The sequence below is a fragment of the Mya arenaria genome, chromosome 4 (assembly GCF_026914265.1).
Source record: "Mya arenaria isolate MELC-2E11 chromosome 4, ASM2691426v1".
In the NCBI taxonomy this organism is placed as follows: Eukaryota; Metazoa; Mollusca; class Bivalvia; order Myida; family Myidae; genus Mya; species Mya arenaria.
Genome location: NC_069125.1, coordinates 69,305,363 through 69,330,187, shown reverse-complemented (window position 1 = coordinate 69,330,187; position 24,825 = coordinate 69,305,363). Strand labels below are relative to the sequence as shown.

The following is a 24,825-nucleotide window of genomic DNA, read 5'->3' as shown; positions in this document are numbered from 1 at the left end:
TTGCTGCAATTTCTTAATTTTGTCAAAATCAATATCAGTCTTGTTGTGCTCAATAAGATCAACACAGATATATAAATTGCACCAACTCACAGTCCATTCTCAATACAATCATCAATTTAAATCAGGGAATGTTTTTCACGTCTGACCACTACTCTATTTTACATCACATACAATTATATACATGTATTAAACATCCACTTGATTAAAATCATATCCTCCGTAAGCAAGGATGACTCCTTACAACTGCATAGCACTTCAACGGCAAACATGAAACGCGTTTATACATCACAAAATTGTCCATACAGTACCCATGTTACTGAGTGTACAATTAAGACGTCGTAAAGAACTAGATGCAAAAACTCGATAAAATTTAGCTTAAATGGGTCCAAAAACGGTATGACAAAAAACATTTTCACGCAATTTTCTATTTCACTTTGTTGACAAACAACCGTTAACCTTATACATTCAGTAACCTTTTTGTTAAGGCATCTAGAAACATAGGTTAAAAACCCGAGAGGAGCTTACACATCCGGCCTCCGGGTAGGCGTATTTATATTGCGATAAAATGAATATAAACTTACTTACCAGGTCAAAAAATCCTTTGAACATACCAAAATACTCAAAGAATCCGCCATTTTGTTCCGCATCGAACATATCCCTCACTTAAAAATCAGCAAAAATAATTTACGTTTGACCCCATGGAATATGAAATATCTCATTTGGCTCTTTACGCTTTTTCAGATTTTGTTATTTAGAGGGTGAATTTTAGTCACGAGTGTAGTACATAAACAAGTCTAAATATGCACCGTTGGTTACATTTTGACAGAACTGAATGAAAAATGTTTCATTTAATCGGTTTAAATTCATCTGTTTTTATACAATTGGACTCTGAGCATGGGCTTCCGATATTACAGCATTACATTATCGCATTGTATGCAGCACCTTGCTAAGGTCGATCTTAATTATTTATTACTCATATAAAATTATAATAATTAAAATCTTTGATGAAATAAATAACAAATATACAAAGATAATGAAAAGTGTACGTCTGAAATTTTAACTTCAAAGCGCTCTCAATATAGAGCCATTATTTGCCTTTATCTTCAGTTTGGCACTCACTTATTAATTACACCGACGCACCTGGATCAATGGGCTTAATGACTCTAATTGATCGATTGACTAGGCGCGATTTAGTGATCTTCGATGTATCGATTTTTAGATAGTAAGTCAATGGTATGAATATAGATTCGGTCTTCCTACGATCTCTGTTTACATACGTCCAACCATACTATTATTAAATAATCTAGAAGGGATACGAACCATTGCAAATATTTACGGTATTGCCAAGTGTGTGCATTTTGGTTATGGATTTTACGTGTTTCTGACCTAGCCAAGGCAAGTCGTTTGTATTTTATCGTGACTTGTTTTTTAAATGGAATATATAATGTTTAACTTTAATGAATCGACTGGCTGACATGCATTTAAGACATTTAAAGAATACTAAACATTGATTATATGGCTTCATTTTATTTAATGTCTGACGAGAGTTATTCAAATCCAATAAAAACAAGTTAAAATCTTCTAAAATAAGATTCAAAGAATCCATTTATTGCATGTTATCCATTTTGCAGGGAAACTTGCATTTCAATGGATTTCTAATGACACTCTTGATGTCTTTAATTTGTTATCACAGACAAAATATGCATGCCAGTAGAAATTCAATCCAGTGAGAGACTCTCCGAATATGGCTGCTGAATACCGGAAACAGGTGACGGCCCAGCAAGCAGATCTTCCTGCACCGGTTGTCAGACCCCAGCACGGCACCTCTCGGCAGGTGTCCCCCGGGGAGGGCCGGCAGACGTGGATCCACGGGACCCATTCCTGGATCAAAGCTAGCCTCCCAGAAGAGAGCCCCTGTCTCCTGACCGGAGTCTGCTTCATTGGAGATAACCTGATCGTTTGTGATAATGAAAACAAGACCATTAAAAGATTTCACATAGACGGAAAGTTTTTGGAAGAAGTGTTCTTGACCGACCCATGTGGTATCTGTAACTTGCCAAACTCCCACGACGTTGCAATAACTGAGCCTGAAATAACTCAAATCACGGTATGCTCACTAGACGATGCTATTTCAATTACATTTAGTTTAAAAACTGAAAAGAAATACCAGTGTATATCTGCTCTTGATGATAAATATGTTGTGAGTTGTTGTGATATAGCGGATCCCTGTGTTGACTTCTTGGACAGCAATGGGACGATTATCAAGTCTATAAAAAGTAAGAACGAAAATTCCAAGCTTTTTAAAAACCCTGCATCAGTGACTTGCTTATCCTCTGAGAAAATCCTCATTAGTGACCCAGGGAGTTGCGCACTCATATGCGCATCACTTGGTGGCGAAGTGAGATTCAAACTGGAGACGCAGGGCCGACCTAGCGGGGTCAGCGTGGACAGCACGGGCGCCATATTTCTGGCCCACTATGACCAAAACACCGTGTACCGCCTGTCGACCCGGGGTGCGGTGGAGAACGTTGTTGTTGACCAACGTTACAAGCTGAAGAGCCCGCTCGCCATGAGTGTGTCAAACGGCCTCATGGCCATTACGGAGGAGACGCCCAGTGACAGAATACTGCTAGTCAAGGTAACTGGAGAACAATAAATACGTCATAACACAAAGTGTATATAATACATTCCAGGTAAACTATCTGTCAAAAGAAATACAATGTACTTGGTTGTTGTTGTTGTTATTGTTGTTGTTGTGGATGTTTAATTAAAAATAAAATGTATATATTACTATGTTTCAGCTTACAGAAGTTCTGGAGAAGCAGAGTACGTGCATCAGTTTGTCAAACCTGCAGTTCACCACCTGACCGCTTGCGTTGTTTTAATACATTTGTTCCTTGGGCAAAACACTTCATTTTTGCATTCTATTCTAGTTAAGAAATTTCATAATTGTCCAAATAAAATATTTTGACAAGAGAACGTGTTTGTTATCCCAATGAAACAATTGAAACTACAGGGACAAGCCAAGAAGCACATGGGTCAAGATCGAACAAACACCAAACTGCAGGGCAACGAACATTACGCACCAATCAAATTATCGCAATTGGTAAATGTCGGGGCTACCCCCTTGGGACAGTCCATGACGCTTAGCAAGAACTAACTTCGTACTTTAGCCGGATAACGGGCAACCGCGCACTCAACAATTATCAACCGCACACTTGCCTCAACATTTATCAACCGCGCACTTGCCTCAACATTTATCAACCGCACACTTGCCTCAACATTTATCAACCGCGCTCTTGCCCCAACATTTATCAACCGCAAACTTGCCTCAACATTTATCAACCGCGCACTGGCCTCAACATTTATCAACCGCACACTTGCCTCAACATTTATCAATCGCACAATTGCCTCAACATTTATCAACCGCACACTTGCCTCAACATTTAACAATCGCACACTTGCCTCAATATTTATCCACCGCGCAATTGCTTTAACATTTATCAACCGCACACTTGCCTCAACATTTATCAACCGCGCACCTGCCTCAACATTTATCAACCGCACACTTGCCTCAAAATTTATCAACCGCACACTTGCCTCAACATTTATCCACCGCGCACTTGCCTCAATATTAATCAACCGCACACTTGCTTCAACATTTATCAACCGCGCACCTGCCCCAACATTTATCAATCGCGCACTTGCCTCAACATTTATCCACCGCGCATCTGCCTCAACATTTTCAACCGCGCACTTGCCCCATTATTTATCCACCGTGCACTTGCCTCAACATTTATCCACCGCGCATCAGCCTCAACATTTATCCCCCGCGCACTTGCCTCAGCATTTATTAACCGCACACTTGCCTCAACATTTAACAACCGCGCACTTGCCTCAACATTTTATCAACCACACACTTGCCTCAACAATTATCAACCGCGCAATTGCCTCAACATTTATCAAGCACGCACTTGCCCCAACATTTATCAACCGCGCACTTGCCTCAACATTTATCAACCGCGCACTTGCCCCAACATTTATCAACCGCACACTTGCCCTAACATTTATCAACCGCACACTTGCCTCAACATTTATCAATAGCACACTTGCCTCAACATTTATCAACCGCGCACCTGCCTCAACATTTATCAACCGCGCAATTGCCTCAACACTTATCAACCACACACTTGCCCCATCACTTATCAACCGCGCACCTGCCTCAACATTTATCAACCGCGCACCTGCCTCAACATTTATCAACCGCGCACCTGCCTCAACATTTATCAACCGCGCAATTGCCTCAACATTTATCAACCACACACTTGCCCCATCATTTATCAACCACGCACCTGCCTCAACATTTATCCACCGCGCACCTGCCTCAACATTTATCAACCGTGCACTTGCCTCAACATTTATTCACCGCGCACCTGCCTCAACATTTATCAACCACGCACTTGCCCCAACATTTATCAACCGCGCAATTGCCTCAACATTTATCAACCACGCACTTGCCCCAACATTTATCAACCGCACACTTGCCTCAACATTTATCAACCACGCACTTGCCCCAACATTTATCAACCGCGCACTTGCCTCAACATTTATCAACCGCGCACTTGCCCCAACATTTATCAACCACTCAATTTTCGAAGGTCAAATTCAAGGTCAACAGTTGAAAATGACCTTATTTTAAGTGTCATTTAGAGATAAAATTACATTTTTGATATTTTCCGTTTTTTACGAATTACTGCTTAACGAAAAAGAAATAATTATTATCACTGAAAATTTATGCATGCTTATGTCGTTTCAGGGCTTCTGTAGTCTTCGAATAGTATATTGAATTATACAGGTCTAGTTGTTAACATTGTGATATAGAAAAACCTATTTATAAATATGCTCCGCCATAAATTTATATTTAAACCATTGTATTACATTAATTTGATCAAGGGTCATATTGGCAAATTTCAAACATGTAGTGTGTTGTATATTTCTTTTGAGTAACATTCTTCTTCTTTACATTTTAATATTAATAAAACTATTTTTAAGACATAACATATTATTATATTTAAGCTTATTCATTGTAAGGACACACATACCCTTTTACGTAGGTTTAAACAAAGTCTAGTTAAAACGCTGGAATAAATTTACCCCACCCACTGGTATAAACATCGGGTTTGTTTGTTTTGTATGTTATACTTAACACGAAATGAATGTTACCTATACTTATCTCATCTCACGCTTGTATTAAACTCAGACTGGTATTTTATTAGAAGCAAGAACTTATTCAAATTTATGATACACCACTCAACCATATTTGATTATGGTAATTATATTTACTTTACAATCCTCATTCAGTTGAAAGTGCATGTAAAGCTATCTTTATTTGAACAGGCTAATACTTGTGATATTACCACTTCTATGAACTACAGAAATACACTAAATATTATAAAAATGATTATTCAAAGCTAACAGTTATGTCAAACATCAAATGTTTAAAACTGGATTCGAAAGGTGAAGAGCATTTATTTATAATAATCATGGTCATCGTATTTGGCTTATGAATCTATATTGAACTACACTAAGTGCATTATATGTAAACAAAACTAATGGAATTTTGAAATGGCATGTATAAAATACCTGTGTTTAGGTTCTAAGACATGCTGTCACCCTAAAAAGGACTTTCACTATCGCAATTAGGCACACGCTTGGCAAAGAGAAGTCCCTGAAAGGTAACTCGTTGAGATTTGTTGAGCACTAACGATACCATTGTGTTTCTCAATAGACAGGGCTTTGTAAATTCTATAGATAGTTTATTAAGGATATATTTGGTGGTCGAAGCATCCTTCTCTGGTTTATTTGAATAGAATTGGCTAATTTATGACTATAGTAAATCTATGGTTCATTTCACTATTGATGCGCATCACCTCCTCCCCTTTTTACGCACTGTATTCGGCTGATAGGACAGCTATGGTTTTGTTGGTTGGGTATGCCTGGATTTGGTGGTATATTGGATACAAGGTCAATGCTACGGCTATTTTGAACAGTGCAATGTTTCCTTATTGAGTACCCGATTGTCCTACTAGAACAGACATGAAATTTGTTGGGTAGTGCATTAAGGTGTATTTAACAACTTTGGGTTTAACAAAGTACATGCTGATCCTGTTTCTATGGATAACCTCGTGAGTTTGGTTGGTCCCGGGTGAAGATGCATAAAAGAACTCATGCAAATGTTGGGCACTGGTGTGGGCTGCATTTGGCAACTCGATGGGTTGTGAGGCACTTGATATTAGTGCGTAGAGCAACTCTGGGATGTGGAACCCAGTGCTAGGAAGTTATTCAGTTACGCTGGGATGAAAATCAACAAGAACTAGATGGGGAGAATATTAACGCCTTGAACGCGCCTACAGAGAGTCCGATTTCCGATTCATTTAAGGTGTTTGGAGCAGCTGCCAAAAATATCGAATCAGATATAGACCTCTTGCGCCGATATACTAATGGATCGTTTGAGTCCTGGATGAGGTCTGCGCGGCATATGTGCATACGTTCATGTGTGTATTCTTTGTCTAGAAAAAGATTCGCCACGTAAGTGCTTCAGACGGAACGCGCAAGCATGTCATCGTATTTCCGAAGAGAAACAATACAGCGTGTCTTATTGATTGACACGCGTTTCCATTTATTTAACATAACATTTAATCTCTCTTCATCATTAAACATAAGAGGTTTCAGTTTCACTGAACGTTCCAAGGCGGTGATCCCATCTTTTAGCGGTAAAGCTATGGTATGAGTGTGTGGTCTGTTTGTTATGTGTGTGTGTGCGTGAATGCGGTGTTTATGTTTGTACCTCTAGTTCATTGTCGTTTGTATCTCTAATTCATTGTCGTTTGTATCTCTATTTTTTTGTCGTTTGTATCTCAAGTTCATTGTCGTTTGTGTCTCTAGTTCATTGTCGTTTGTATCTCTAGTTCATTGTCGTTTGTATCTCTAGTTCATTGCCGTTTGTATCTCTAGTTCATTGTCGTTTGTATCTGTAGTTCATTGTCGTTTGTATCTGTAATCCATTGTCGTTTGTGTCTCTAGTTCATTGTCGTTTGTATCTCTAGTTCATTGTCGTTTGTATCTCTAGTTCATTGTCGTTTGTGTCTCTAGTTCATTGTCGTTTGTGTCTCTAGTTCATTGTCGTTTGTGTCTCTAGTTCATTGTCGTTTGTATCTGTAGTTCATTGTCGTTTGTATCTCTAGTTCATTGTCGTTTGTATCTCTAGTTCATTGTCGTTTGTATCTGTAGTTCATTGTCGTTTGTATCTGTAGTTCATTGTCGTTTGTATCTCTAGTTCATTGTCGTTTTATCTCTAGTTCATTGTCGTTTGTATCTGTAGTTCATTGTCGTTTGTATCTCTAGTTCATTGTCGTCTGTATCTCTAGTTCATTGTCGTTTGGGCCCTTGTCTTGTGCCCCTTAAAAAAGGTTTATATTGTTGTTGATTTTACCACAGAGTTTGTCCCTGCCGTTGTCATTGTATTGTTGTCTACGGACAGAGACGTTATAAGTTTAGCCTTCGTTTTAATCCGTTTAAACGTACATGTATTTGATTGTATAACACATATTGTCGTAATCTGATGTCCGATATATGTGTCGAATGAACTATGTTTAAACCAGACTGTCATAGCAATGTCGGACAAACACGATGGTGGATCCGCTATTGGATTTGTTATGCCTGAGGCATTCTAAGACAAAAATCATCATCATCATGACCAGCAATCCTTAAATAACGGCATTTCAAAATTACTGCTGACTTGTATTTTGGTTTGACCAGTATTCATTTCAGATACTTATACATTTATAATGAGCATTGAAACTTTTAAACAACAAAAGAAACTCTTATAAGCTATAGGAATTCAAATACAATAAAGTTAAATGCTAACAATAGTTAAATTCTACATAATTGAGAAGTAACCAGAACGATTGGGAATTCTGAGTCTCTCTTCTGTTCTCATTGAATCGACTTTAGTGAAAACCAAGCTGCTCACAAATATAGATTGGATCTTTAAGTCAAATGAATGTCGATTTTTTCCCCGTAAAGTGTAATAAATATGTACAAGATAATTATGAGATAATTGCAAATTTGCTGGAGCGGGAGCGGGGGACTGAGAGGGCGCGAAAGCAAGGGAGTGGAAGCTCGTAGTAAACAGAGGGTGTCGGTCTGGATTTAACGTAAAAAGCGTCTTGTATTTGATATTATAAGTTACGGGGTTAGTAGGTGACCCGATATGGGATATAGTCGGGGCAAAGGAAACCATACCGAAAATGGTTTCCTGCGCTCCGTACATCCCATAGTGGGTCTCCTACTTAACCTGTAACGTAAATATCACGTCGACAACCTGTTAACATGTTTAAATGTTTCATTTATTTATCGGAATATTCATCGGAATCGGAAAATAGACGTTTTTGGTACGATATAAATTCGGTAACCAAATATGGAAAAATATGGGTCACCGCGTCACCAGTCCTGAACCTGCAATGGCGTTGCTTCATTTTTGACGTGATATAAACATTTAAGTCTTGCATTCTGGTGGAGCCTGTACATCACCGAATAAATAAAGAACAAGTGAAGAAAAGGTGATGATTGTCTCGTTTTTTCCACATTTATTTTGTCAAATGGAGTCAATGCAGAAGTCCTTATAGACAACATTCTCATATTGTTCATAACTTTGTTAAAGTAAACAACAATGCTTCATCGTTGTTCACTTTTAAAGGCGAACTACGTTTTGATGGATTCATACATTTTGATACCTTAATACTGCTGAAACAGTTGTTTCAAACAATGCAAACAATGTTTGAAATACCGCGTGTAAGTGTATTCTAGAAATAATATTTCAATGTTGAACACGATGGTGTTGAACAAAGTTTTTAACAAGTCTGCCCAGTCTCACATATCTGTATGTTATTGTTAAAACTATCTATAGCATTTATGATATTGTGTAAAATATTTGTAAATAATATATATTGCAAAATTATTCGTATTTTATTTCAGAATATAATCTATTTGTTTTGTGTTTATAACGATGAGCCATATATACTTATGTTAAATGTACATTCTGTTCTGTTTTCTTCAGTTAATTGAAAACAACAACATATTATTAAGGTCAACACACCACACAAGAGTTGTAATAGTAACATCTTTGATCGGAATTATAGTTCTGGTAACGCACCGTTTCATTAAATACACAGTCAATACTTTTAACATTTGGTAAACATAAATTACTACTTTTGAAATGCGTTTTTAACTTTCAATTATTAATTAGAACATTTTCCTGTGTGGATTTGAAGTAAAATAGAAATAGCTTTAATATCAATCGATGATTTCCTTAAATGGCGGTCATTTTGGACGTCATCTTGGATGTAGCAGTTATGTAAGAGTGTTAAGAGTATGTCTTTAGTTTTAAAGATTAGATATTTGATAACATCGTAACACAGAGTTGCACATTTTATTTATGTTTTGACATTTTCCTAGGTTAGCTTCCAGACTTAAGGAATATCTTCTTAGGATCATTATTAAATATTGGAGTAACAAATATTCAAAAGGTTGCAAATTATTGTATGATAGATAACAAGTGAATGGGAAATTGTTGCGACAACACTGTACAAAGCATAAAACAGCAATTCATGACACTATAAAACGATTGAAAATAACATCCAATCTATGATATAAGTGAAATTGTTTATTCTTCAAACATCTATACGTGCTAATTAAGGAACAGCTATGGATTGGGAATTAAAAGAAAATCTTTTTTGAAAGTGTTTGGGGTGTATCCTTTAAAAGTTACACTGCGAAAGCACGCATGATTATGTCAAATTTGCAGTTTGAATTGCAAATGGATGAATACGTTGAAATTTTAATCCAAATACACAGCAAAGAGAAACATAATGTTTTATTAAAATGGAAATCGTTTAAAGCTTTTTCTTCATGCTTCGTTATTTCAATGAATAAATTTACAAAAACGACTTTTATAACCAACAAAGCAATCAAAAGATGACGTTTATGCAGTTGCGACACAAATCTAAAACTGGGCTCAAATGTGTGTTGTTTAAACGACGACTTTAAAAATAAATCTGCTACGCGTACTCTTTGAGTACCGTTGGTGTATAACAGATCGGAAGAATCCATTAGCAAATGGCTTTAAATCATCCTCTTAACCGCTAGAAGACAATTTGTTTACAAAGAAAAGCAGTTTAAATGGGATCAAACCCGAACGCAAATAAACTATTTAAGGCCATTCCAAGTAGTACAACGATAATGATTTGATATTTACGGAGATTTTACACATCGCTTTATTTCCAAAACATTTTCGACATTTGGAATATAACTCTATTAAAAGAGTCAGTTTACACTTCATGGGTTTAGAATTCAGACGCCTTTGTGCCATTATTTTTAAGATCTCAGTAAAAACAATATCATATCAAATTATCACTATTTTGAGAAGCGACGGATTACTTAATCCGCTGTAAACTACTAAGTAGGTTTGTTATATACATGGCGATGGTACCAAACAGTCACAACTCTACTTAATATATCCTAAATATATATCTTTTATATTACCTTGAATATCCATGTGTTTACTGATAAGAGAATACAGTGTGAATGTGTTATATATGTGTGTTGACAGTGTTGTGTAACGAGAACTTCACACACAGACGAGAACGTATTTTACTGTGATCTTGTTTAATGGCACACAGGGAACCAAAGGCATAAGAGCCAAAAAAGATGCCCACACAACCACAAACCATATAATACAAAAATGTTGTTTATCAGTGTTGTGAATGGAATAATCACCTCGCAAAGTTCAACCAGAAATCTGGATTGAAGTTAAGGTATCGTTGGATCATCTATATGTATATTGTACTAGGTTTTCATTCTTACGCCATATAATAAGATTAATTCAATGTATGTAATAGTTAGATGACCTTAAGTAAATTCTTAATAAATGTGAATGGGCGGAGTGAGCGTAGCGAACGAGCCCTTTCTTTATCATTACGAAATTACTTCAGGTCATCTAAGTTACTTAGGATACAACCTCATTAGCTGATACATTGACAACGCAAAATCTGACACAGGGATTGTGTATCGGATGAGCGACAGTAGGCGGACCGCGAAAGGTGAAATTATTAATGATTAAGCCTAGTACTTAATGATTGCCTATATGCAATTTCATTGGCTTAAGTAATGGATAGATGACATGAAGTAAATTCTTAATGATTAAAAGTGCAATTTCATTGGCTTAAAATGTAAGTGGTATTCTAATTCTCGTTAGGTGTATGCTTCTCATTTATCGCTTGCTTTTCATAGTTATAAAGAATGGGCTGACATGAAAAAAAACCACATAAAAACATGACGCAACATGTTTGAATAGAATAATGAAAACTACCGGGACAAGTCTAGAAGCCCAACTTATTAACTTTTAACCAAGGTCCTGCTGAAACGTTAACGACATAGTGGCTAACCATGTGTATGCTTCTCATTTATCGCTTGCTTTTCATAGTTATAAAGAATGGGCTGACATGGAAAAAAAACACATAAAAACATGACGCAACATGTTTGAATAGAATAATGAAAACTACCGGGACAAGTCTAGAAGCCCAACTTATTAACTTTTAACCAAGGTCCTGCTGAAACGTTAACGACATAGTGGCTAACCAATACGCATTCTAAGTTCTAACACCAACTTAGGGTAATGACAACTAAAAGACAAACCATTTATGTAGAATGATACAACTAAACTACTTATCGCTCTTATTAGGTGCTGGGTGGAACTTCAAAGGTACGGCGGAATTCCTTCCTGATAGTAATGGTAGTTGCCTCCATAAACACCTACATATTACGTAAGAGAATATGGCACGGCTTGTTTCGGAATACGCATTACAAAGAGTACACTCGTGTTCATTAGCCACACGTCGGCACATCGAACTCGGACTTTTTGTTGTATGAAGAAATCGGAAACCATTGCCGTTATTTGTAGCATTAAGGCGGATGATAAATACGACAGAACTCCGGCACTGTGAGGCCTAATGAGGGTGTAACATGACACTGCAGTAGACTGATAACACCGAAAGGACATCAAGGAGCTTCCTTAACTTGCCTGTTTAATGGCAAAGGACATTCCAGCCCGAGGCAAATTATTAATCTAAATTGCTAAAATTTTGAAGTTCTTCGCTGTTCATTAAATGATATTTACATTATACGAAAGTCAAATATATTGTATTTGAATTTCAAATGCCAATGCCTTCAAAACTGTCTTACAGTATGCAAGAAAAAATGCTGTCTTCTTAAATTGCACGTATATCTCATTCGTCAGACTGCAAAAAAGCTCTATAATTTCATTACCAAGCGAATGGTGTGAACTCACACGTACCCTGCCTCAATATTGGATGAGCCGAAGCAATAATCACCGAATATCCTCTTCCTGAGTTTTATCTTGCCAATTCAATTCGCACCATATTAGTCGGATTTCCTAAGCTTGTGTTTGAGGGGACTTATCTTTTAATTAAAGATTGCTTGTTGATTAAAAACGTCTCGCGGGAAGGAGGTTTCCATAGAAACTTGCAATTGTCAAAGACTTTTCTGGAATGTTTGTCTTTTCCGGTTAGTCCTAATTACATTATCGTGACGGCTCTAAAAACAAGTTAGGAACTAATTTGTTCATATTGGCCCGCATAATGTTACTTCGCCTGTCCTTTCTGCCTCCCTTCCACAAGTCTCTCTCCGTAAACGCGTTAGATGGCAACATTGCTGAATTTTCCTATAGTATTGATCTCTAAATTGTCTGGTTCCCACGATTTAACGTTTTCCCCCTTCTTTTATGTCATGCTTCGTTTTCCTTACGGATTCCTTTCAACCGACAGAGCTTTTGAGGCTAGGAACCAATCGTGAATCAATACAATGTTAAGAATAAAGCCACCGTCGGAATGGAATTTAAATAAGCACGCACACATGGACATTTAGCTCTCCAGTAATGAAGACTTAACTATACTGACCGGAAGTGCGGTTCGGAGAACTCGTTAACAAGCGGACGGTTTAATGTCAGTGATGGGGAAGGTGACATTGATCTGAGGCCAATACAGATCTAAAACTAGCTGGTAAGTGTGCTCTTATACTCTTTCTTACAGTATTTAACGTATTTAAAGACAGCTTTGAGTTTTGTGCGTGAAACAAGATCAAAGTCAAATGTATGGCTGCTGTCCGAATAGTTTCCATTGTATAATCACTATTAAAGCTTGAATTGAGTTCAAACTACATTTAAATTGTTGTTAAACATTTTAAGTTCTACTTGTTCTGTTATTTTTTGTATTTTTTTACTCTTGTTAAGTAATACAATGGAAATTACAGGGAGAAGCCCAGGAGTTAGTTATTTTTTACGAATACCTTGTTTAGAAGGCACAGAACTGAAGTCCCGTAGCCAATTATTCCAAGAATACCCTGTTTAAAGACTGAAGCACAGTAGCACTTTAGTTCACGAATAATTTGTCTAAAGACACAAGAGTAAAGCCCAGTAGCCATTTATTTCACGAATCCCTTGGAATGCATAAGGCTGTAGCCGAACAGACACTAAACGATAGACAACAACGAACAAAACCAACACAGACACATCACACATATTATGATATCTTCATCGACAATTGTTGTGATTACCGCTTGTCAACGGTTAGTGAAACACTTTGAAATTTGAGGTTGGGTACTACTTGGTTACACTAAAGTGGGTGATGTTCATTTACCCAAACACTCCTTTGTAACATTTCTTATGCAATCAAAAATATAAGAGTAAACACATTGGATATTGGCTCTCAAACAATTAAACTCATACTCATCAAAGTTGAAAGGTAGAAAATGTTATGTTCATCACCGAGCAAATACCTCTTTACTCTGGTAGAAATCTCTACTATTCAGACTTTTCGAGATCAAATGGTATCAAAATCAATGCAAACAAAATATTTTTCATAACATAAACTAATTTTATAAACTTACGGCAACAGTTCTAAAGAGAAATGAAGAATCTTGTCATTTTGTCAAATATAATTGAAAATACAAATTTGCTTCATATAACGTGCCGTGTCATATGTGGTATCAGAAAATATAATTATACTCTTGCCTTCAAGCGAAATCATATCTGCAACGCAGTTGTAAACAGGTTACTATTTATACAAAACGCCTGTTAATTAAAATTAATAATTGATATCATTTTAGCATAATAAAAGGGAAAGATGGTGAACTTCGATGTAAATCGATAAGGATTTAAGCGAGTGATCACGTAAAGCAAACTGTGCACAAGTTGCACAACTATACAAATATAAATGGAAATGACTTTTTCTTTCATCACGGGTGACATATATTTTGATGTTTTAACGCAGTAACATCTATTATGTTCAATGAAATAACGAGGATATTCGTTTAGTTCTGTGTAAGATGGTATTTTATTTCACGAGTGTCATAGAAAAAACATATTTTCACGAGTGGCGAAGCTCCTCACGCAAAATTTCAGGCGTAGTTGGGGTCAAAAAATCAGTAAATCTGTAAATTGTTGTGTGAATTTTCCGGCGGGAAGTTCGTATAACGTATCACAACGACAAACAGTTCAAAATACATTAAATTTGAACGATGATATAACATTCTATTCATGTTCAAGCAGTTGTTCACCTCTGTTTTTTGTTTGTAATGAAAGCAAATGTTCGAACATTCAGCTTCAATATCAAGATAACCTTTTTTCTAATAAACGGTAAGTTGTTAATTTCCAAATATATCTTTATTTAAACTTATTAACATTTCTTTACATTTTAAATATGTTTTTTGCCATCATTTTCTGGTACAAAGTGAAGTGCTCTATTTTTATCAAGAGGATGTAACTCCAATTGATTATAAAAGTAGTTCTCAAAGTCAATATTTTAACTCATTATTTTGCAATGAAATAACAATTTGATATTTTCACTGTTGTTATTTCACTTATAAAACTCAATTTTATGAAGACATACGGGAACCAAATTGTCTATGTTCTATACCATTGGGCGTATTACTGCAGTGACATTGGCACTTACTTACCTCAACATTGCGGCAAGATACAAGCTTTCTTACCAAGTCTCTGTTGTGCTAACAACTCAAACTGCTGTTATCAAAAACATAAGGACATAAATTGTCCAGATTAACGACAATAATAGCATATTGTTACTGAAAAGGGGCACTCAAACAAAACATATTACTACTGAAAAGGGGCAATCAAAGAAAACATATTGTTACTGAAAAGGGTACTCAAACAATACATATTGCTACTGAAAAGGGGCACTCAAAATAAAACATATTTTTACTGAAAAGGGGCACTCAAACAAAAAATATTGTTACTGAAGAGGGGCACTTAAACCAAACGTATTGCTACTGAAAAGGGGCACTCGAACAAAACATATTACTACTGAAAAGGGCAATCAAAGAAAACATATTGTTACTGAAAAGGGGTACTCAAACATAACATATTACTACTGAAAAGGGGCAATCAAAGAGCCCATATTGTTACAGAAAAGGGGCACTAAAACAAAACATATTGTTACTGAAAAGGGGCACTCAAACAAAACGCATTGCTACTAAAAAGGGGCACTCGAACAAAACATTTTGTTACTGAAAAGGGGCACTCAAACAAAACGTATTGCTACTGAAAAGGGGCAGTCAAACAAAACATTTTGTTACTGAAAAGGGACACTCAAGCAAAGCATATTGCTACTGAAAAGGGGCACTCGAACAAAACATTTTGTTATTGAAAAGGGGCACTCAAACAAAACATATTGCTTCTGCAAAGGGACATTCAAAGAAAACATTTTGCTACTGAAAAGGGGCACTCAAGCAAAACATACTGCTACTGAAAAGGGGCACTCGAACAAAACATTTTGTTACTGAAAAGGGGCACTCGAACAAAACCTTTTGTTACTGAAAAGGGGCACTTAAACCAACAAATTGCTTTTGCAAAGGAACATTCAAAGAAAACATTTTGTTACTGAAAAGGGGCACTCGAACAAAACATTTTGTTACTTAAAAGGGGCACTCAAGCAAAACATATTGCTACTGAGAAGGGGCACTCGAACAAAACATTTTGTTACTGAAAAGGGGCACTCGAACAAAACATTTTGTTACTTAAAAGGGGCACTCAAGCAAAACATATTGCTACTGAGAAGGGGCACTCGAACAAAACATTTTGTTACTGAAAAGGGGCACTCGCGACAAAACATTTTGTTACTGAAAAGGGGCACTCGAACAAAACATATTGCTTCTGAAAAGGGGCACTCGAACAAAACATTTTGTTACTGAAAAGGGGCACTCGACTAAAACATTTTGTTACTGAAAAGGGGCACTCAAACAACACATATTGCTAATGAAAAGGAGAACTCAAATCTGAAAAGGATGAGGAAGGAGGATTATATTTTCTAGTGTTTGCACATTCTTTCAAATTTGTAAATATATTTAAAAAAAGCAAATGCTTTTTTTTATATATTTTAACATTCTTTCTGAACACATCAAATCCTTTTCAATCATACTAAATATATTGACGTGTCACCAGACAACATAATTCAACAGTTGATACCTCAACAGCTTCCATTGCTGAACTCTGGTTCTCAAGAAAATGCTCATTTTTTGTTATTAAAAGGATTATTTTATTAATTCGTGCACTTAAAACATATCTGAGTATTCTAAACATGTGGTACAATGGTTTGACAAATGAGAAAAGCATCGTGATATTGAATTGTTCTTTTTTAAATATTTCATTTCTCAAACAATTCAAAAAAGGACTTGAGTTGGATGGGAATTTTGCTAGCTCTGTTTGGCAAACACAGCGAGGTAAAATTTCGTGCATTTGAGCTTTTTTCTTATACAATTTGGAATTATATTTAAATTGTTTCACATACATTGATCCTTTACAGTTTGATTAATACATAAAAATGTTATCTAATTAACCGGTGCTAGCTTAAATCGACTTGGATGACATTTTCTATTTAAGTAGATATGTTGTACTTCTTAATACTCGACGTGTTTGTATCTGAACGGGAAAAGGAATTGGGTCTATGAGGTAAGCAACCTAGAAAAGGAACTTCTCTCTACATAGCTTCATAGTTTATTTCTAATGCATAAACGTCAGTTAGGCCATTTTTTATTAATTGGTTAACGGAATTTTTTTGAAAAAATGTTGGACGGGTGGTGCGAAAAAAAAAGGATTTCAGACTTGTAAGTTACTAATTTTTTTACAATACATGTATTATTCATAACATTTGTGGCGAAACCCAAAACCAAAATATCAACAAACAGGACAGACATGTACATAGATACATATGAATGACATTTGAAATGCTTATGTATGTTTTGATTTCTATGCAACACAATGTCTGCAATGCCTCAATATTATACTAAATAACGATATGTTCAAATGCTCACTTTTTCATACACACACCCAGTATGTTTGGCTTTACAGTCCAATGTTCTCTCCTACCAATTTCAAATTTAAATTAATGTAATCATGATATAAGCATTTTATACACTTCCACCTTAAAACAATGTCAATATTATTACAAACGTTCAGTTTTAGGGTCACTTTTTATTGATGTTTTTTGAAGCACATCCTGACTGCAAGAGTTTTCATATTTGCAACACTATTTCCACATAATGGTCTTACAATGAATATGCCTGTGTCTCCTCATTGCTGGGAACTACTTCTTCTCAACAGAAAAAGCAAACTGTAGCAAATTTTACTGACTTAATTATTTTTAAACGGAATATTAGGAAATGTAAATAATAAAAATTATTTTATATTCAGTAATGCATTCTTTAAAGTTAAAAATAGTGTGATATTTTGCTTCACCTGATGCTGATGCAGTTACATCGCTTACAGATGAGTAGTAAGTTATTACCAACAAAATCGTTTAAATGCAGATGGTATGTTTAAATTGAGAATTAATTTTTTGTATGATCTCAGCTCAATTGAGGCTGCCGTTTTGAAAACAATTTTTAAAACTGCATCCTTATGTTGCAAAGGAACATGCAACAGGTTTTACATCATTTCATGTGCGCAGAAAAAAAATCCGATTTTCTTTTTTCAATATATATATATATATATATATATATATATATATATATATATATATAATTATATATATATATATATATATATATATATATATATATATATATATATATATATATATATATATATATATATATATATATATTACGTTTTATCTTACGTTGTCATAATTGAGGGGCAGCATCGAAATAAAGTACTAGCAGATGTTATCGTTACCGTTTTTTTTTATCATTTTCAGCTGCTATGTCGATGTTATTGATTTAATAATACTTTATAATTGTATGTATGTATTACCAAATATAATTGTAAATATCTTGGAAACGTGGCCTATTCAAAGTTAATTAGGTGACTTGGGTCTGTCTTGCGTGTAACCCTTGTAAGATCATTGGCGCGCATTAACCAATACCTGTCACATAATGCAAGCATAACTGCATTAGCTGCGGATAAAATGCAGGCTGAAAGAATGAAGCATATCCAAGTGGTTATCCTAAATGACATTGATGTGATTAGTGGAAAAGCTTTTGCGGTCAAAGGTTCTAAAATAAACGTTGGCGAAGAATGATTGATGTCTTTTTTCTGCACAATAAATTAATTACTTTTTTATTTGAAGAATGGCAACAATTTAGTTTAGTTTAGTTTAAACTTATTTAATTTTACAATGATTGTGAAACAAGCAATTGCAACTTATATTAATCACTCTTGTTGGCACGATGTTGCGCGAGAGTGTGGTCAATTTACAGGTAAACAAACTCTTATAAAAATGTAAAAGTCAGCTAATCATTTCCACCTTCCATTCACTAGATAACTGTGTTGGGTTCTGTTTCTGGTACTTCTATTTATAAACACAGAGGTTGAGAAGAGTTTCGTTCACAGAAAATAATCATTGACAAGGGTATGTCAGAATATATTATACTATTTTCGAAAACAGTGCAACTTGAACATGTTATTTTCACAATTTGCAAATTGAAAACCCTTTTTGTTTGCTTGGTGGATTTGTTGAGTGATTTATATTTGTAGGTTATAAATAGTCATTGGCTACTAAGTGTTCATTATCAACTTTTTACAGCAGAAATGCAGTTAAGGCGTACAAGTTTACAGGACATCAAAGTTGTGACCTTAAACGGATCGTTCGCACATTATTGAACATGCCCTGTCTGCGGCAACAACACTTAAACATGCAATAATCCTTTGACAATTAAAACGTGCCTCACGAGAAAATGACGACTGCGAAATACGGGTAGAAATAAATAGTGTTTCGTAACGTCTTTATTATAGAGTTGACATTAAAACACACTTTATCAATACAAATAAGGGGTATTGCATCAATTAGGACAAAGATACACACGTTGTTTTCGAGAAATTAGCTGTCATTTAGTACATCTTTACAGTATTGGTTGTTAAAAATACATGTACAAAGACATAATTTATCCAGACTGACGTTACTAAAAGCATATTGCTAGAGGAAAGGGACAATCACTCAACAAATATTGTTACATAAAAAAGACAATCAAACAAAACATTTTATTACAGAAAAGGGACAACCAAACAGAACATATTACTAGTAAAGGTACAACCAAACAAAACATATTATTACAGAAAAGGGAAAAACAAACAAAACATATTACTACAGGAAGGGTACAATCCAACAAAACATATTGCTACAGGAAAGGTATAATCAAACAAAATGTATTGCCACAGGAAATGTACAATCAAACAAAACATATAACGACTAAAGGTACAACCAAACAAAATATATTATTACATAAAAGGGAGAACCAAACAAAACATATTGCTACAGGAAAGGTACAATCGAACAAAACCTGTAGCTACATAACAAAAACACATATTGCTACAGGAAAGGTACAATCAAACAAAGCAAATTATTACAGTAAAGGGTCAACCTACCAAAACATGTTGCTATTGAAAAGGGAAACCCAAAAATATAGTATATTCATATAGTAAATATACATTCAAACAAAATACACTGGTACAGAAACGAGGCAATCAAACAAAACATACTGATGAAAAATTTCAAGCTATAGTTACATAAAAAAATTGTTAATGTACAACGACATTGTTCGAATCCATCAATCAGACACAGCTGGCCTCTGTGTAAAAACCTTCGTTACATCGGAGAGTTGGAAAAGACAAAAAAGATGCCTTTTTGCGGTAATTTGACTATCTGACATGACAAGATGGGAATGCAATTGGTGGTTATTTCATTACTTCATTTCATCGGAGTAGATCAAGTATAATCTGTTGTTACGGAAAATCATTTACTTTTTAGAAAATATGTTACTTCTTGCAGATTAAAAAAAATGTCAGTCAATGAGTTGCACACGAAACAAGGTTTTCAAGAAAGTTTGATGAGTAAGGCCGCATATGTGTAGTTCTAAGTAAGACTGTCCGGATTACTGGTTATTTAATCTTGTGTCTGTATTGCTGTATTCCTTTTATTATCTTATAATTCATTATTGACAATACCATTGAATATGTATTTATATGTAGAAATAGGCGTTTAAGCAAATAAACAAGTTTCAAGTTTCAAGTTTAGTATGATTAAACTCCTCATCGAGTATTTCCGGTTTAATGGAGCTAAAGATAGGTTGATTGTTGGTTTAAGGTCTCTACCTAGGTCAAGGTTTAGACTTCTTCTTGTTTGCTCTTTGTTTATGAAATTATTTAAATGGTTAAAAACATCGTTCTTTACTGCATTAAATGGTTATTAAGGTTGTTTGCTTTTTGTAAAATGAAATGAATACCACATGCAATTTTTAAGACAGAAATCATTTTGGCTAGTCATGAAACGAATGTTTAATGATCTCGTTCAAATGATCATATATGACTTAGTCTAGGATCAAAATACAAACCAATTGGGTAATGTTGCATGGAATCAAGAGTTGCACATAAGCACTCCAAGTGATTTCAATTTTTTTAAGGTTTGCTAACTATTTTGCATGGGCGGTGAGGACACGCTCTGCATAAATATATCAATTGCCAAACAGATAGACTTCATGCGAAGTAGATCTTAAATATTATAAGCCTAAAAACGGTTGAGAAATGCATTTGGCTAAAACGTATATTGGCCTATTTCAAATATGTAGTGTGTTGTATGTTGCTTTTGAATAACATTTCTTCTTCTTCTATATCGCTTACAGACGTCATTCCATTTAAAGCATTTAACTTTTATATATAGAATTTGTATCATTGTTTAATGATATCACATTGATCCGCCGCAGAGTGTGAATTACATAAAAATAACATATACATTTGTAATAAGCCGGTGCGAACTTTATTTGACTTTGCTGACGTTTTCTATCTTAGTAGATATAGCGTTGGACGTTATAACAATCGATACGTTTTATCTCAAAAGGAAAAGGAACTAATTTGTACATAGTTTCATAGCTTCATGATTTATTTTTATGCGCACACGTCGTACACCATATAAAATACATCTATATACAAAGTTTAACATTATAATATATCAACCATAGACGTTTACAAATACCATTGCTTTAAAGAGATAACACATAACGATTAACGGAAATGTGAAACCATGGCAAGCAATTCATCATTCAACCTTTCATATACCAGATAACTACGTTGTTGTTCGAATTTATGTCTCATGTTTACTTCTATTGATGCGAACAGCGATGTTCTGAATAGTGTTATTTTGTAATTATTTAAGTGACAACATCAAAATAAAGTACTAGCATTTCCATAGTTACCGTTGTTATGAATTTCTGCTCCTATGTCGATGTTATTGACTTAATTGCTAGATAATAATACTTAATACGTGTATATTTATGATCTATAAATGAATGCATTCGTTTCCAACAAATCTTAAACCCCTAGTGAATGGTGTGTGTGTGTGGGGGGGGGGGTATTGTTAGTATCTATCCATCTATCCATTTGCAATTTTCAATTGACCAAAGATAGGTCTGAACGAAGAAATTAGCCCAAGGACGAAGGGAAAAATGAAAACACATGGATTGAATGAAAAAGGGCATTTATTCAAAATGCCATGAAAGTGTTTTCAAACTATTATACAATTAATGTGTAGTTTTAATCCGAGAAATCTAGAAATTAGAATAAGGATATTGCGATTTGTCGACTTCGTCGCAATCTCGCAATATACTCCTAGTGGTAATTGTTACTTTGGAGCTCTTGCCTTGTTCTTGTAAATTTGCACAGGAATACACTCCTTATCTAGTTTGTCCGGTTTAATGGAGCAAAGGTTAAGTTGATGGTTGTACCTCGCGGCTTCTACCTTGAGGAAGGAGGTTTATATGTTCTTGTGTTTGAACATACTTTCAAATTTGTAAAACAATTTCTTTTTAAAAAAATCAAATGTTTTTCTATAATAAATTATATATATCACATTTTCTTTCTAAACACATCAAACACTTCAATAATACTGAATATACGAAGGTGTCACCAATTCAACAGTGGATACCTCAACAGCTTCTATTGCTGAACTCTGGTTCTCAAGACACTGTTCATTTTTTGTTATTAAGAAGATTTATTTTACAAGCACTTAAACATATGTGAGCATTTTAAACATATGACACAATGGTTTGTCAAATGTGAAAAGCATATGACTATTATATTGTTCTTTTATAAGGTACTTGTGTTTGAACATTCTTTTAAATTTAAATTAAAAGCAAATGGTTTATATACATTTTTATATATTCTTTCTGAACACATCAAACCCTTTTCAATAATACCAAATCTATTAAGGTGTCACCAGACATCAAAATTCAACAGTGGATACCTCAACAGCTTCCATTGCTGAACTCTGGTTCAAGACAATGCTCATTTTATGTTTTTAAAAGGATGTATTTTATTAAAACGCGCACTTGAAACATATGTGAGCATTCTAAACATATGGTATTTATATCTTATAAATAATATTGATATTATAATTCGTGAACTTAAAGCATATGTTATCATTTTAAACATGGTTTGTCAAATGAGATAAGCTATTTCAGTAGCAAAAAGTATTATAGTTAATCGGTGCTAGCTTTAATCGATTTTGATGACTTCAATCTAAGTAGATATCACATTGTAAGTCTTATCAATCGATGTGTTTGTATCTGAACGGGAAAAGGAATTGGGTCTGTGAAGAAAGCGGCTTAACGGTCTTGAAAAGGAATTGGGTCTGTGAAGTTAGTGGCTTAACGGTGTAGAAAAAGAACTGGGTCTGTGAAGTTAGCGGCTTAACGGTGTAGAAAAGGAATTGGGTCTGTGAAGTTAGTGGCTTAACGGTGTAGAAAAAGAACTGGGTCTGTGAAGTTAGCGGCTTAACGGCCTAGAAAAGGTATTGAGTCTGTGAAGTAAGCGGCTTAACGGTCTATAAAAAAGAATTGGGTCTGAGAAGTAAGCGGCCTAGCGGCCAAGAAAAGGAATTGGGTCTGTGGAGTAAGCGGCCTAGAAAAGAAATTGGGTCTGTGAAGTAAGCGGCTTAATGGTCTAGAAAAAGGAATTGGGTCTGTGAAGTAAGCGGCATAACGGTCCAGAAAAGGAATTGGGTCTGTAAAGTAAGCGGCCTTACGGCCTAGAAAAGGAATAGGGTCTGTGAAGAAAGCGGCTTAAAGGTCTAGAAAAGGAATCGGGTCTGTGAAGTAAGCGGCGTAACGGTCTATAAAAGGGAATTGGGTCTGTGAAGTAAGCGGCTTAACGGTGTATAAAGGAATTGGGTCTGTGAAGTAAGTGGCCTAGCGGCATAGAAAGGGAATTGAGTCTGTGAAGTAAGCGGCCTAGAGGCATAGAAAGGGAATTGAGTCTGTGAAGTAAGCGGCCTAGAGGCAAAGAAAGGGAAATGAGTCTGTGAAGTAAACGGCCTAGAGGCATAGAAAGGGAAATGAGTCTGTGAAGTAAGCGGCCTAGCGGCATAGAAAGGGAATTCAGTCTGTGAAGTAAGCGTCCTAGAGGCATAGAAAGGGAATTGGGTCTGTGAAGTTAGCGGCATAGAGGCACAGAAAGGGAATTGAGTCTGTGAAGTAAGCGGCCTAGCGGCATAGAAAGGGAATTGAGTCTGTGAAGTAAACGGCCTAGAGGCATAGAAAGGGAACTGAGTCTGTGAAGTAAGCGGCCTAGCGGCATAGAAAGGGAATTGAGTCTGTGAAGTAAGCGGCCTAGAGGCATAGAAAGGGAGTTGGGTCTGTGAAGTAAGCGGCCTAGAGGCATAGAAAGGGAATTGGGTCTGTGAAGTAAGCGGCCTAGAGGCACAGAAAGGGAATTGAGTCTGTGAAGTAAGCGGCCTAGAGGCATAGAAAGGGAATTGAGTCTGTGAAGTAAACGGCCTAGAGGCATAGAAAGGGAACTGAGTCTGTGAAGTAAGCGGCCTAGCGGCATAGAAAGGGAATTGAGTCTGTGAAGTAAGCGGCCTAGAGGCATAGAAAGGGAATTGACTCTGTGAAGTAAGCGGCCTAGCGGTATAGAAAGGGAATTGAGTCTGTGAAGTAAGCGGCTTAGAGGCATAGAAAGGAAATTGAGTCTGTGAAGTAAGCGGCCTAGAGGCATAGAAAGGCAATTGAGTCTGTGAATTAAGCGGCCTAGCGGCATAGAAAGGGAATTGAGTCTGTGAAGTAAGTGGCCTAGCGGCATAGAAAGGGAATTGAGTCTGTGAAGTTAATGGCCTAGAGGCATAGAAAAGGAATTGGGTCTGTGAAGTAAGCGGCCTAGCGGCATAGAAAGGGAATTGAGTCTGTGAAGTA

The 24,825-nt window shown here is 35.7% G+C and overlaps 2 protein-coding genes across 2 annotated transcripts in view; both read left to right on the top strand.

Moving 5' to 3' along the window:
* The first annotated feature begins 1,222 nt into the window (after positions 1-1,222).
* Positions 1,223-2,979, top strand: LOC128232656 (uncharacterized). The gene is made up of 3 exons (XM_052946344.1): positions 1,223-1,395; positions 1,694-2,638; positions 2,802-2,979. Exons 2-3 carry the CDS (start codon positions 1,745-1,747, stop codon positions 2,865-2,867), a joined length of 960 nt encoding a protein of 319 aa, XP_052802304.1. The 5' UTR covers positions 1,223-1,395; positions 1,694-1,744; the 3' UTR covers positions 2,868-2,979.
* A 9,468-nt stretch (positions 2,980-12,447) lies between these two features.
* LOC128233019 (ras-like protein family member 10B) overlaps positions 12,448-24,825 on the top strand; it is a 30,081-nt gene continuing 17,703 nt past the window's right edge. Inside the window, exon 1 of the mRNA XM_052946871.1 lies at positions 12,448-13,136. The gene's annotated coding sequence lies outside the window, so the exon portion shown is untranslated. The remainder of the gene's footprint in view (positions 13,137-24,825) is intronic.

Coding starts and splice junctions, on each gene's coding strand:
- LOC128232656 (XM_052946344.1), top strand. CDS start 1,745: ATGGCTGCTGAATACCGGAAACAGGTGACGGCCCAGCAAGCAGATCTT. Junction 2,639..2,801: donor ACAGAATACTGCTAGTCAAG/GTAACTGGAGAA, acceptor ACTATGTTTCAG/CTTACAGAAGTTCTGGAGAA.